Here is a 14,735-nt window from a genome sequence, read left to right on the forward strand (position 1 = left end):
CGCGCTTAATTAATTATGCTCGCTTGACGTAATCGCGGCGCTTTTTTGTCGCCAACCGTATTTCTTCGCATGTAATCATGCGTTGAGTGACGTAAATGACTACACACAACGTTTATTACGTTGACTACCAGGATTAATGAATGCGCGGATTTGCAGCTAATGAGATACGATATCACATTCCGCCGCTTCGTAAACACGATTCCCGACACAAAATATGCCTGTATTTTATCGGTGTCAATATAATTTACATTAAGCATCCAGCGACAAAAATTTTCATGCAAAAAAGTAGCTGCTAAAACCTTTCTATATATTCGTACATTGAATACAGAATATCATGAGCGGCGAATATTATTAAAGATATTGTCAAATATTGATACACACATTTCTAAACTAAATTTCACCTAAATATTTCATATCGAGCAGAAATCTGTCCGAAAGTTTGAAATATTTAAACCTCACGCCAGTAAAATCGATCCGTTTATTATAAAATCTGCTGACGCTTATGGCCCCCACTTCTTCGATGTGCTACAAGTTAAAGTAATATCCGGTCGCAGTGATATTTGGTCAGACGTACATATATGAGCGAGCTGAAACGCGCTGCGATAATTAATCGAGAAACTCGTTAATGAGGGTGGCTGAACGAAATTTCGCACACATGCCGAGATAGATACATTCACGCACACATCCCTGGAAATAACGAATGCGCGGTCGAGACGATGTCTCGTAACGAGAAAGCACGTACATACGGATAAACGCCGTGCAGCTTCATCGCGAGAACGAGAAGCGAGGAATGGAATTGCCCGTTGCAAAAGTTTGCGTAACGATCTGCGCCTAATTAATTTTTATTGCATGGTTATTCTCGAGTTATCCGCCGGCGGTCGCCGTAAAATATATAAGCGGCTTTGCATATTTATTAATTTCAGCACTGCGTCATTTATTGTTTCGATATATTCTCTCGGAAATATTTTCCACGCGAAGAGAAAGACCAGGCGACGTGAATTTCTCCCAAAAGTCTCGATACATGAGAAATAGAGGAAAGTCCTCTATTATGAGATAGGTTTCTGATATAGGATAGCAGGTTTTCTACATCCAGATTCAATCGCAAATCATTTTTCGCAACGATTACACGATTTAACAATGAATTTTTCGCTAAACAGATTTCGCTCCAAGGGCAATAAATTCATGATGGAAGCAACCGATGATGCCTATTAATTTAACAGAAACTCCGCCGACCCATATTAGGATTCTATCTCATAATAGGGGACTTTCCTCTACGTATACTTTTGGTTTAGACAAAAAATCAGCTCACTAACGAGTAAATCTGTGTATCTATTCTGAATACCGTATAGTAACATTTTTATCGCTGACCTTCTTTGCTAGAATATTTTAGCAAGGATAATAACGAAAATAGATATGTAAGAAATCTAAATTCGACGCTCATACGAGTATTGATTTATTTACGGCGAAACGTAAGAATAAGCGGTATAATCGGAGCAGATCGTACTATCGAGTTATAATCGAGACACAATTCTCGTAGTTGTTGCAATCGATATTGTCGGTTTTTTCTCCATCCCTGCCTCGATTCTATACTCGGCGTCTCCCGTGTGTAGCACCTACGATTCAGTTGCTGTTAAAATCGTTACCACGAGAACGCATGTATTGTAGCAAAGTCATTTACATATTCCCAAGTACGTAATAGCGGACAATCGATGACATAATTAAGCCGCGGTGCTGAATTCAATTGCAAAATTAACAGGAAATCTATAAGGAGAGCCACGTTCGGCAACTGATTAATTAGCGTGGAAAAATTCACCGACACGTTTTCTACGTGGAACGAGTAGATTTCGCCCGTTTGCATACCGAAAATAAGGGAGCGTTATCTCTTTGGCGTAATGGGCACACCTGCAATAACGAAATATCCGGAGCTGCAAATCCGCGGCCATAATAAACCCGCGCAATTAGAGTTCTTGTGTATATAATTTTTTGCATTAATTAAAACAGTATTTTCGCCTTTTATGGCGTGCACAGGTCGCGGTTACTGTCCATCCCGGATAGCAGACGTGCATTTAAACGGGCGGTTTGGGGCACACGGCGGCCGGGCCGCCTGGCTGCCGGGGGTGGAAGCGCAAATGTAAGAGGAGTGGTTGTAAAACTGAATTAATTTCTGTTCCGAGCGGGAACGTAACGACTGGCTATTCCCGTCAACTGCGAAAAATGAAAATCCTCGCTGACACGGGGCCTTTCGATCATTTACAGTGAAACGGGGGGGCCCCGCAAAATCGAGAGAGTAAACGTTTCACGGGGACGGCGCTCGCATTAATCGGGTGCACTGTAAATTACTTATGGTTTGCACAGGCCGCGTTTATGGCATCGAGAATTTGCATTGTGACATTTACATTATTATTCAGGGCGTTATTATACACGGAGAATTGTGCGAGCCCCGATCGATATTCACGTTCACTTAAAAACGAATCGGAGCACGAAGTAGCAGTGACAGCCTTTGTGCTCGAAACTTGAAACGCAATGTCAATGTCCTGGTCTGTTAGACGTTTTCGCTGAGGGAAATGTCAGCGATTGGACGTACAGCGGAGCGCGTTGATCGGAAATCGATTCAAACGTGGGCCATAATCTCGCCTACACAATTCGATATATTTACAGTCGGTCATTAATATCTCGTGAATATGTCGTATATTAAGTGCACATTTTAAAGTGTCATAATGCCGGACATTTCTATTAGTTCCGACCTCCTTTACGCGAAAATTCTAGAATAGCGCGAACGCTTTTATTTAGACTTTATTTCTAGGTTGTTATTTTCTAGGTTTTTTATTTTCTAGACCTAGACTATGAGATCGTATACTTTTATTTATATATCGAAACAGCAGTTCGATTTTTATTCTAAAATTGGCAAATCGATCGTTCGTTTTAGATAAAGAAACGATTTCGCGTCTCCACGAAACAAAACCGGGTCGTTTAAATGCATTTTTTAAGCTTTCTTCGTGATGCTTGCGTAGTTACCCATTTACCGGGAGAAAAATGGCGTTGCGCGAATCGTTCTTAGCCTTGGACGCGCATAATAATAAAAGATCGCGTAACGAAGGGCAAAGAGAGCGACGAGAAATAGCATCCCGACGGCTTTAGGTGGCGAGAACGGACGAAGACGTATCGATTATCCTGCTCGACTTTGCGCAAACGAGACCGCATCGCGGCGCGAAACGTGATCGAAGATAAAACCGCGCTTCGGTCCTAGACGGAAAGAGGGAGTTCAAGTCTTCGTTGTGAAACTTTTTTCCGTCTTTCGAGGATAAAACTCCGGGGACGACTTAATCATCGCGAGGGGTGGATCGCGCAAGAACGGATAAAATGCTATCCTACCTCCTATGAAAGGTGAATCTTTCGCGAAAAGAGGCTGGCACGACGTCGATAGAGGATCGAATTGTCGTCCCTCCAAACTTTTACGCGCACTCGCTGTATATTCGAGATTTATCGTGTGCTGCAATTAAATGTAAATAGCTATTTTGTAAATTGAAGAGCCGTGGGTGCTTTTTCATTTGTGAAAATTTAAACTCCTCTCGGGATATTTCATTTCCCAGTTAATTCCGATTAATGTCAGCTGTCTCGATTTACATATCGTAATTATTTTACATTATAATTGTCAGAAAGACTTCTACTGGGATTTTAAATTGTTTGACTGGACTAGAAATGCGTTATATATATATATGGTATATTGTGTATATATATAATCGGAAGTAGCATGTCCTGGGAATATGGCGGGAATTTTGCCGGAAGCGGAAAGCAATTCCATTCTTCCGCGTCGCGACCGCTCGGCAAATCATCGACAAAACCGAGCGTCCTTCCTTCACGTCCTTCCCTCGTAACTCGTCCACCATCCCGACATGTTCCGAGTTTCTCAGGTCATATTTTTGACAGGAATATTGCATTTTGCGAGAACAATGCATACCGAAGTAAATTTCATACAAATTTACATAAGTTTGTTTTCAACACAATTGTTTTACGTAAAAAGAGCTGTGTAAAAATGGAATCGTGTTCTACTTCTTGAAATTTAAGATAAGAAGGAAAGCGTTTATCATCGATAAACCCTTTTCGTATTAAAATATACTTTCAAACGGGAACATTGTACATTTGAGTTTGTTTTTTTAATATAAAAACAGATTAATTTGGTACTCGAGGGAACATATTAAATTGGAAAACTTTTATGGGAAATATTTACATAATGTGATATTTAACATTATTTTAGTGCATATTTAGATACAAACGTTCGGTCGATTTAACTTTTAGCTACGATATAAAAACAGCGCTTTCAAAGTTATTGACACGTAGAATGGAAATGCACTGTAATTACGAAATACCGCTCTCGTTTATTACTTCCATATTGAACAGCAGAAAATAACGACGTCATGAGCTAACGGCAAGAAGCCTTAATCGATTAATCACTCAAAATTCTACTTGCTTTTATTGCAAGTGTCTCGTTTTTTCCTGGAACGTGCCCACACGGCGTCCGCAGTTATATACAGCTAAAAGGGTTAAGGGTTAAGATCCAACATAAAAAAAATCACGTTGGCGATATTTCCGCGTCGCTTCGCCCGGTTCGTCCGCGCGTCGTGCTCGTCGCACGCACGCGAAACTCAGAAATCGCGTACGGGCGCTCGTCACTTTTATGCCCGTCGCGATAAAATAATAAACCGCATTTGCGGTCTCGCGGCTATGGTTGTGCGAGCCTCTCGCGTTTCGAAATGACGGCTCGTTTCGGCCGCCCGCGTAACGAGGGGGCTGAAAAACCGTGCGCGGTTTCCTACCATCGTCAAACCGTATGCTGTAATAAACAGACGAGCTGGATGAGGAGGGACGCATCGAATTATTGCCACGCCGGCGAGTTCTGTGGGACCATTTTGCACGGACGATATTTCGAGTATTTTTCTTCGCTACTATAATGATGCATAAGTGTGTTTCGCGGCAGGTGTGATCCAGCAGCGCAATTTTGCGGGTGAAACGATCGGAATTGTTCTTCACGGGAGAGAATTCGTGCAATATTTTTCACAATGGAGAAATGATATTTCTCAATATCATCCATTCATCTCTCGACAACTTCTTAACAATTTTCTAACAATCCCGTTTATTAGGAGACTTATTTTCATTTGAATACACTTTACGCGCAATTGCTATTACAATCTACGCCCGAGGGGTAAAATCCGCTGAGGGCGTTGTGGCATTTTTTGGGCATTAGTTTGGGCCTTGCTGGGGCGTTATAAAAATAAAATAAGATAACAAGATAAAGTAATAACTCACAAATAGATTTAATATCGTCAGTAGTTTAAAACCAATGATATGTAATTTTTAAACGATCTACACTGGCCAATGTTTTTATTTAAAAACACCACAACGTTTCTGTCCCAGATTCGGACCCTTTTCAAGTAATCTATTCACACAATTATTAATCATTTTATATCGTTCGTTTGGCCAATATCACTATGTCAGTAAGATATTAGTAAAAAATGATTGCACTCTTTGGTTGAAGAGTGCAAAGTCAATTGAAGTTGCATAGTTAACTGTCATTTTTCGATAAAGTCCATGCCAGTGGTAAAAACCGGCAAAAATGGTCTTCTCTATTAAAAACGATAAGATAAGTAGAAAACGTTTAGAAAGCACTGCAAAAAAGTATTGTTTCCCCGCATAAACTAAAAATTAATATAAAATATAGTATATCCGATATTCTCGTTAAAAAATTGTATTAATTTCAATAAAACAATTTTTTAAATTAAAAACTTATCATATTGGTTTCTTTTTAAAATAGTGACTAATATCTATGATTTAGTATTTAAAACAAACATCTTTTTTTCATAAAGACTATAAAAATGACTAATATTTATATATACATCTATTTTAATTAAGTATTATAATTTTTGCCAATTTATTCCATTGGATAAAGCCTGGGACGGTAAAAAGTGGAATTTGCCATGGTTTTTTTCACCCCCTGGATTTTTCCAGCCAACCCTGTTAATTGTTAAACACGAGTAAAAGTATCAAGAGATGTGTGTTGGACGAGAGAACAGATTGAAGATAAGGTAATGCCCACTGGGCATTAGTGGGCATTGGTGTACATGAGTTTGGTCAGCGGTTTACCCCTCGTCTACGCCAGAACAGGAGAATGAAGGAAGTCAACATTATTTGTTATATTAAATTATAGTTTGGGAATCGAATTACATTATCCGCGAGTCTTGTATTGCAGTTCAGGATTCCCGTGATTTGTAAATCTTCTCCGGTAATATTATGCAGCTGCGCGTAAACGTTATTACAAATGCACGTGCAATGTTACACTTGTAATGTATTATAAGAGTTAATAGTCGCGTTACGTAACTTCCGTAGCTATAAATTTCCTATGTATATCGATCGTTAAATTCTCCCTCTTTCTCGACGCGGACACGATTTCATAATACAACTGCAAATTAATACGATTTTCCCATGTTCGCAACGGTTCACGTTAGTTAAACGGCGAAAATATGAGCTCGCGCTATTCCGTTCTACACGAATCTATCTTGTTCTACGCCTAAGTTTGACTATTCCCTTCCCCCTTAGATTTGGCCAAATTTTGCTCTCCTCAATTATTTGCTGCACCGCCGCTCGCAAAAGCGCGTGTGCAAGGGTTGTTGTACACTATGTGTAGATGTGTATGAGTGTCCGCAGTGTGTGTTGAGCTCGGGTACGTGGGTTCGCTAAACCCAAACGACTGTGCGGATCAGTCACCCCTGCGGAAGTCACGGCGTTTGCAGCCAAGACTACGCGAACTGCTGTCGTCTCGAATGCAGTTTATACTGTGCCATCTACCGTTTACTCTACCATAAAGCCAATCTATGTCACGTATCTCTGGTCCCGGTATCTGGTGCATTAAAATATTTTTACGGCTACAGTGAATACCGAATGCAAAATTTCTGATTACGAAACGCTCTTTCTTAACGCTCCGCATTGCTAATGGCGATTCCAACCGTTTCAACTATCGCAGTTAAGATATTCTACATACTAGTGTTATTACTAGATGCAATTAGATAAAGAAAAACGTGATGTAACACGGTACATTTTGTGTTTCAGTGCGGTGGCTTTCCCTGCGTCGAGAACGCCAATAAACGCAAGTCGCCGAGGGTGAGTAACAGAACTTTCAGCAGTCCTGTAGGATGTAATATTTGATCGGCACGTATCACTTGTGCAAATGGAATAACAGGATTAAAACAGGCTTAAAAGAGACAAACTAGAGCCAACGGCACACGATACTATTTTTCCTACCGGATTGCTTACGAGAGTCAATCAGGATGCAGAGTTTTCGATCAGGTGACTCAAAGCTGAATCCTGATTGGCTCTCGTAAGTAATCCAGTAGGAAAAATAGGATCGTGTACCGTTGGCTTTACTCTTCTCGCTTCATCGCAAAAATCGTCGCGTACTAATAAATTGTCGGGTGTTGTACGATACAAAAAATCCTGACCGCGCGAAGCAATAAGAATGGTCGTGGGGTAAAGAGTTATTCGGTACGCCGGCGGTCTCTTTTTCATTTTTCAAATGGCTGCCCCATGAAACTGCGCGAGCGATAAAGCCGGCAAACAGATTTCATGCACGGGCGAATACGCCTGCCTCGCGGGACCCGCCGGTATATCGGCTTCTCGGCCGGGCGTTGTTCCGCAACGATTTTTGTTGTTTTCACCGGAACGAAATTGGTGCCACCAATTCTATTACACGACGCAGGATGACCGAGTTATGGCTTAATATCTCGTAAGACAACCCGGTTATACACCGCGGATAGGCTGTGTTACGTTCAATCAAGTGCGCTCCGAATTTGTCACTGGCAAACAACATGGTACCCACGTACATACGATCGTTAATTACGATCGTGTGCATACAGACTTTGAGTCACCGTCGCATCGATGAGCCACTAATGGGATTTGGATAATTCGATTACGTGACGAAGATGCGCCGCGAGGTCGATCGTCGGAGAGAAAAATGCCACCAGCTAGTTTCAGCCAGACTTTCCCATCGGCGTATTTTACTAATTGCGTTCGCGAAAAATAGAAAATATGCGCGGCAATTCGACGGTATATTTGTTCGTCTGCCGAAAATGCGCACGCTCCCACTCTGTCAGGCCGGTGCTTTCGGCGGAACAAATAAGCGACGCGGAACATCATTACGTCAGGGCCAAATCAGAGCAGCGCAAAGCTGGCGAAACGACGTATCGTTATTCCTTCCCTAATGCGCGCATTGTACGCCGCGTAACGCAGTTACGTATATTATGCAGCGGTATGCAAACGGTACCAAGCCGTCCTCTCTATCTCTGTTATCTCCCCTCGTCTCCTACGTATTTCGTTCCTTGTCACTACGTCTCGTGGAAGTCGAGTCTCTCTTAATCATGCAGCGGTGCGTATACATCCGTGGAAATTTACGTATTACGAGCTGTTGTGCTGCAATCGCGGCACGACAACGCCATGTCCGCAAGAAACGAGATCAAGAAAGAGAGAAAGAGGATAGTACACGCTGAAAGAAAGTACACGCTGTGTTTACCTTAGTCCGGAGACTCTGCTAAACGTTTCTTTCATAATTTAAAATTTTTTTAACGAGTGTCTCGACGATTTAACTGCAAATTGCAATTACGTTAGAATAACGTCTGCTTGTAATTAAAACAAGTGTTTAATATAAAACTTATTTCTCGTTCGTAAAACTGTACTTGACATATTGCTCATAGCGAATTCGACAGCTTGCACTAGTGCGCACCAAGGCTAGTTTACAGCCATATTTAAGGATCGTATTGAATACTTTTTGAAATACTTCTTAGCCAGTAAAGTGATTTGTATAGCATTCGTACGGATAATCTTTTTGGCTAGATAGATTTTCAGACATGTACTCGAGGTGACCATAAATATCAGAGTAGATTCTGGACAAGTCTTGGTGTGCACTCAGTGCACACTAGTGCAGTCTGCCGAATTCGCTATTAGTTCTCTGTGACAGGGGAGGATTTTTTTTTGCGAAATGGATACTAGATTCTAGACGGAAAGAACAATTATAAAATGGACATACGCCAATGAATGAGTGAGAAAAGATGATGTACCATTTTTGCAACTATTTCAAGACGTAATGTATAATGCATAATTCTGTTGGTCCCGCAAGCTTCTAGACATAATGTATAATGTATTACGTAATCCTAATTTTTAGGTCATGAAACTTTATATGCGGAGCGGAGTGCAAAGTTGCTAAAACAAAACTCGATGAAATATTTATTAAAAAGTTTATAACATCCGGGTTTTTATCCAAACTTCACGGAACATATGCCGCGGTAGCGGACGTAAGCGGGAGAGAATTTTCGAACGCGCTGCGGCAGCTGCCTAGATATCTATCGTTCGTTCAAATGAAAAATCTCCGCTGTTAGAATCCGGCGCTCACGGTCCCTTTGTCGAATCGACACCGCCGGCCATCTCGGGGCGATGTCGCGTCGTCCGAGACGGTGGAAGCCATTATACGCGTTTTCCAGCTCGTTCGTAATCGCGTTACATTACAAGATTCCTCCGGAGACGTAACGTTAACGCGATCGATCGCGCCAAGTGAATCGCGGAGGGGTCTCGAATTATTCGTCGTCTATGTGGGGCGCGGGCAAGGTGGAGAATCGTTAGGAGAAATGAAAATAAATTGCCTGGCTGGGTGGGTTCTAAGTAGGCCGTTGGCGATTTGAGTGCGATCGAAGAAATGGCGCACGATAAAAATGCACGGTGTTTGTTACGTCGTTAGACGTAATTGGCTTTGCTCTCTCATTAAGTTAACGCACGTAAATTCACTTATCTCGCCTTGTTTCCTCGTTTAAAAAAGAAAATAATCGTCTTCCCAGTTGTGTCGATTAATCTAAGTTCACTGGAATTTATGGAAAAGATGGTACTTTCGGTGCTTTCGCGAGAAGCTTAAACAATCCTCTACATGTGAATAAAGTCTTAATGTCGCGTGTATAGCGCAAGCCGGTGACAATAAGCTTCGCAATTACGAAATTGCAGTCTCGTTTGATCGCGGGAATAGAAAACAGAGAAGACTTGAGATATTTGATATCCCTTTTCTCGCTATAATCTCGTCGAATTTCAAAGTCGAGTACAGTTAGCGAAACTGGGAAAAGAATCTCGGCGACTTCTCGAACTTCCTTCACGCAACTCAAGGAGACGAATGTCGAGAATACCTTTCCGAGGAAAGTTAAAACGCAAGAGAAGGCCATCGATATTGAAGATATCGAATATCCGTAGATTATGCTTTGTTAAGAGACATCGCGAGCTATAAGCTTCTTTATTTCATGGATGAGTTCGTATTGGCTCGGATTGGCTCGTACTTAACTTTTGACATTCTATTCTTTCTCTATTGCAAGATTGAGAAATATAAAACGTAACTGTACGTTTGTACGGAGAAGTATGTATGTACACGGCGACAAAATTGATTGACAATAAACTATCGAACAAAAAGCTATCTTGTATTTCGTTTCATGTAGCACGCATTAAATATCATAATACTGTAATTTTACTAATTTTTTCTTCTAATGAGAAACGAAACAACGATGACGAAGTTGAACGCTGAATAATATATGCCGTGAATTATTAAAAAGCAGCACGTCCCATTTTCGTATCGAGAAGGAAATCGACATCAATTTTCCTGTAGCGAGGGTGTCAAGAAAATTAATCATTTACCGCAACTTTCCAATCTTCATTATTTATGTTAGGATTTAAAAAAATATTTGCGCTAATGCTCGTTTGAAAAGTCTGCAATGTTTGTAATGTACATCTGTAATGGTGGAGTGAGGGGATAATAATCGATATTTCTGCCGCAGCAAAATCAATTCCCCGATTAAAAAGTGATTAAGATTTGAATAACAGGTGAGAAATATTTTACATTTATTTCTGTCTACGTAAAGTAATAAAATGAACAATTATATATTTCAGCAAAATGCATATTACCCTTTTAGGTACTATTTCAGTATAAATCATTTTACTACTTTTTTAATGATAAAGCTCGTAAGAGCATCGAAATAATGAAGTTTATCGGAAAGCCCGAGCGCATTGAAAGTAATATAAGCTATTTTCTATCGCGAACTTTTCAATAATAAGAAAGTCCTTAATGCTGGCTGCCTTTTCTCCGTTTAAATATTCATTCATGCTCGGTGAAATCCCCGAGAGAAGGGCCCTCTCAGTAATTTAGCGAATCGATTTAATTCCCATCTCCCAAAGATAAATAATCTCGCGAGATTATTGTTCATTCGATGAAACCGTCAAATATTAAACTCAATCCTCATATAGTACGAGATTCCCTCGTAAAGCTCCCGACTGGATATCCCATGCAAATCTCGCAGGACAAATAAAAGTTTGTAAAACAATGTAGTAATATTCGGATGTCACTTTTATAGTTGATACTCGTGTCATCATTTTCCTCGTGTTTATTTGCATTCGCGGAAAAAAATTGTAGATGCAAAGATTATCGTGGACAAAGCCGTTTCGGCAATCGATCGGCATGCAAGTCTCTTTTGCAGCTGACAATGAGCAACCATTCATGATCTATCGCGTAATAGGAGCATCGAAATTACGGGTTCGTGTTTTCTTCCTCTCTTTCCTTTGGCCTACAAAGCGCGATCGCGAAAGGGGTGGTGTACCGTTACGGATGGAAAAATCGAATATCGATATGAAATTCTCCATTCAAGCCTACGCTCGTAAGAAACGTGCGATTTTATCTATCGGTTCGGAATATGGTTGGATTAAGGTCCCGCGATACCACGAATCGAATTTAACGTTCCCGAAGAATATCGTAATACAATAGAAACATCGCGCTGCGTTATCAATTAATATATCGCTCTCACATAAATATTTCATTTTTTCTTATACACGCAATATCTAAAGCCGTCGACCTGCGGAAGTCATTTTTGAAATCATAAATCAGCCACATATTTCCTCATCGCACCTGTATTGATGTACCTTTTCTAACTGTGCACATAAATCGCGATAAAAATTATGACATGAAATAATTTGATAAAAAGTTAATGAAACGGTCAAGTTTTATATTAATAAAGTTATTTCACGGTTAATTGAAATTAATATGAAATTACATAGAAATTTTATGCATTTTATAAGAACAAATTTAAAAACATTGAAAAGTTTCAAAGCGAGATTTTTATGCGTTATCGGGCTATATAAAATTTTATAATTCGCACGAGTGCACATCTCAATAATAATTGATTGCGAGTCTATTCAACTTGGTTCAATCTATTATTGAATTGCGTTTAATCTTCTTAAGCATCGATTTTAAACAATACCGCGAGTTTAACGCGAGAGATACATCAGGTAAAACGAGGCTACCGGTTTTCTTTTTACGAAAGTTATTTCTATATTACCCTTCTGCAAAATATGCCCACTGATGGTCGATGCGACAGAATGACTTCGGAATTCAATTTGCGAGCCGACTGCAACGGCGGCGTTTTAAAACGGCACTTCAAAGTGGACACGTAATATCCGCTGGATCGATTAACGGTACATTTTGTGTGTACATATATATATTACATATATACATGTACACCATTCGTTTTAAACAAGCTGGATCAAGACTGTCGTGACTGCCTTTCGCGTTCCCGTAATCATCGAACCGCTGGTTGGCGTAACACGATAGTTTATCGATTAAAATAATCTGTGGATGTTACACAGACGATAGCACATGAAATGTAATACTCGATAAGTTAATTCGATAATATCTCGTATCGATGTATCTCATATCTTCCTTCTTTCATCTTACAGATGGAAGAAAATGGGATATTTTATTCATATTTATAGCGAGATACGGCATCAGGGGTTTTTCTCTGCCTGACGCACGTTTTACAATAGTAAAACCTCGAGTTCTTAAGTCCTAGAGTCTTTTGCCGTGAAAAATTCGACTCGACATCGGTTAAAGAATAATCTCTGCCGCTGTGACCCGGTTTCGTGTTAAAAATAAGAAGGTCCACCGGAATACGCGAAACTTTAGAAAGCGACGGATACGAAGAAAATCTCTGGATCATTCATAAATCACTTAGCTATCAGACCGCTCCATTTTGTCACCGATGCGATCGGGCCTTCGTTCGCTCTAGATTGAGATGAATCTCAAGGCGGCGCAAATTAAATTCGTGCTTCATTATTCATCGTAGACGGCGGTGCGGCTCCATTAAAAACGTATTAGAGCCGTTTCGCGTACGCGAGCGGTGGGAGAGATCTCGTCGGACAGATCTCTATAGAGAACGACAAATTCATTAGCGTGTAATCGTCAATCCTTCTTTTAACTCGCTGAAAGTAACGCGTTTGTCATTCCATTCGTGTCAGTGAATTTTCTCCGCGGCGAAATAATTTGCGGCCGGTACATATTGCACAGGCGTTCGATTAAACGAGCGAACGGAATGGTTTTTTTTGTCTACTTCGATTACCGATCAGCGCGCGAATTTGCGCGAATCGATGAACCAATAATATATACAGGGAAAAAGATAAAGTAAAATCACACGCAGATTTATAATCCGCAAGATTGAGGCGAATCATTCTACCGATTTTATGTCGGCCATCTTTTTAACCACAGCCGTTACATCGAGCATTTTTCACGAAAAATCTGGATGTTTCTTGCAATCAAGGAATGCAATTAAGGTATTATCGTCAATCATTTGATTCACACGAAGCGATTAAGTAAGAAAGGAGATACGCGCGAATCGCTATTTTACAGCGGATGCGACGCACACAAGCGACCCGGTAATATTTGACAAATTAACGTGTCAGATTCAACTCGTCCTCGCGAGTTTTCATTTTAACGCGCGCATGTCACAGTTATTTGTTAAATCATAATAATTGGACAAAAATCGACAAGAATCAAATGAGAAATTCGAAACTCGTGTTCGTACATTTTGATAAATATGCACGAGGAAAACAAGAAAACCGATGAGAAAAGAACGGAATTGAACAATTAAGGCCCGGTTTCACCAAACGTTTAATTTTAATCTCAGCTTAATTCATGCGTGTCATTTATTTCAACATCTCTTTCGCGATTGAAGACTTTCTCTCTCACCAAACAGATGTTAATAAGTGAACCCGAGTGTGGCTTGCAGCTTCTTAATACTGTAGATGTTAGTAATAATTCTAACGAAAGGGGGTAAGACGTGTACATCATGTGTGCAAATGCGACTGCGAGTTCACAGAGAATCGAGGCTGATTCTACAGGCGTTTGCTCTATTTCAGCAGACGCTAACCGCTATTTCATTAGCGCGCATTCGGTGATATATGCGTGCGTTTGCGAGTCTGGGAGGAACGTATTAATTAAGGCACACAAGGAACTTAAACGCATCCGCGGCCCAATCAGTCGAAATTATGCATTCCATTAATAAGGAGTTGAAATTTCAGCTGCTCGTACATTAAGTTTGCCTTTGTTAAGATTAGACCTTTGACGCGGACGATTGCGCATTAAACGAAATGTTTACATTCTACGATATATTATGATATATAATGTGCAAGAGATCGCTCTGGTCCCCGACTCGTGGCAATGCGGAGTTTTGAATAGATTACAATACGTTAAAAATATTATTGTAACAGGTGATGGATATATCAAACACGATCTTCTATTACTTGAATTATTCGAGCTTGCAATTTGTGTGTTACTCCACGTACTTAATTCAAAATTAATTCAGACAAATTATACCGAAAATCAAGAAAAATTTAAGTGAATC

The 14,735-nt window shown here is 40.3% G+C and overlaps 2 protein-coding genes across 2 annotated transcripts in view; one reads left to right on the plus strand and one right to left on the minus strand.

The window, feature by feature from the left end:
* Nucleotides 1–14,735, minus strand: part of LOC105569631 — a 74,574-nt gene that overhangs the window by 59,724 nt on the left and 115 nt on the right. The window lies entirely within an intron of this gene.
* LOC105569630 (neurexin-1) overlaps nt 1–14,735 on the plus strand; it is a 218,668-nt gene that overhangs the window by 8,797 nt on the left and 195,136 nt on the right. The window contains 1 exon segment of the mRNA XM_012026247.1: nt 7,102–7,152. Within this exon segment, the coding sequence (XP_011881637.1) occupies nt 7,102–7,152 (51 nt within the window).

Source organism: Vollenhovia emeryi, unplaced genomic scaffold (genome assembly GCF_000949405.1).
Source record: "Vollenhovia emeryi isolate VEMERY1.0 unplaced genomic scaffold, V.emery_V1.0 DF939123.1, whole genome shotgun sequence".
Classification (NCBI taxonomy): domain Eukaryota; kingdom Metazoa; phylum Arthropoda; class Insecta; order Hymenoptera; family Formicidae; genus Vollenhovia; species Vollenhovia emeryi.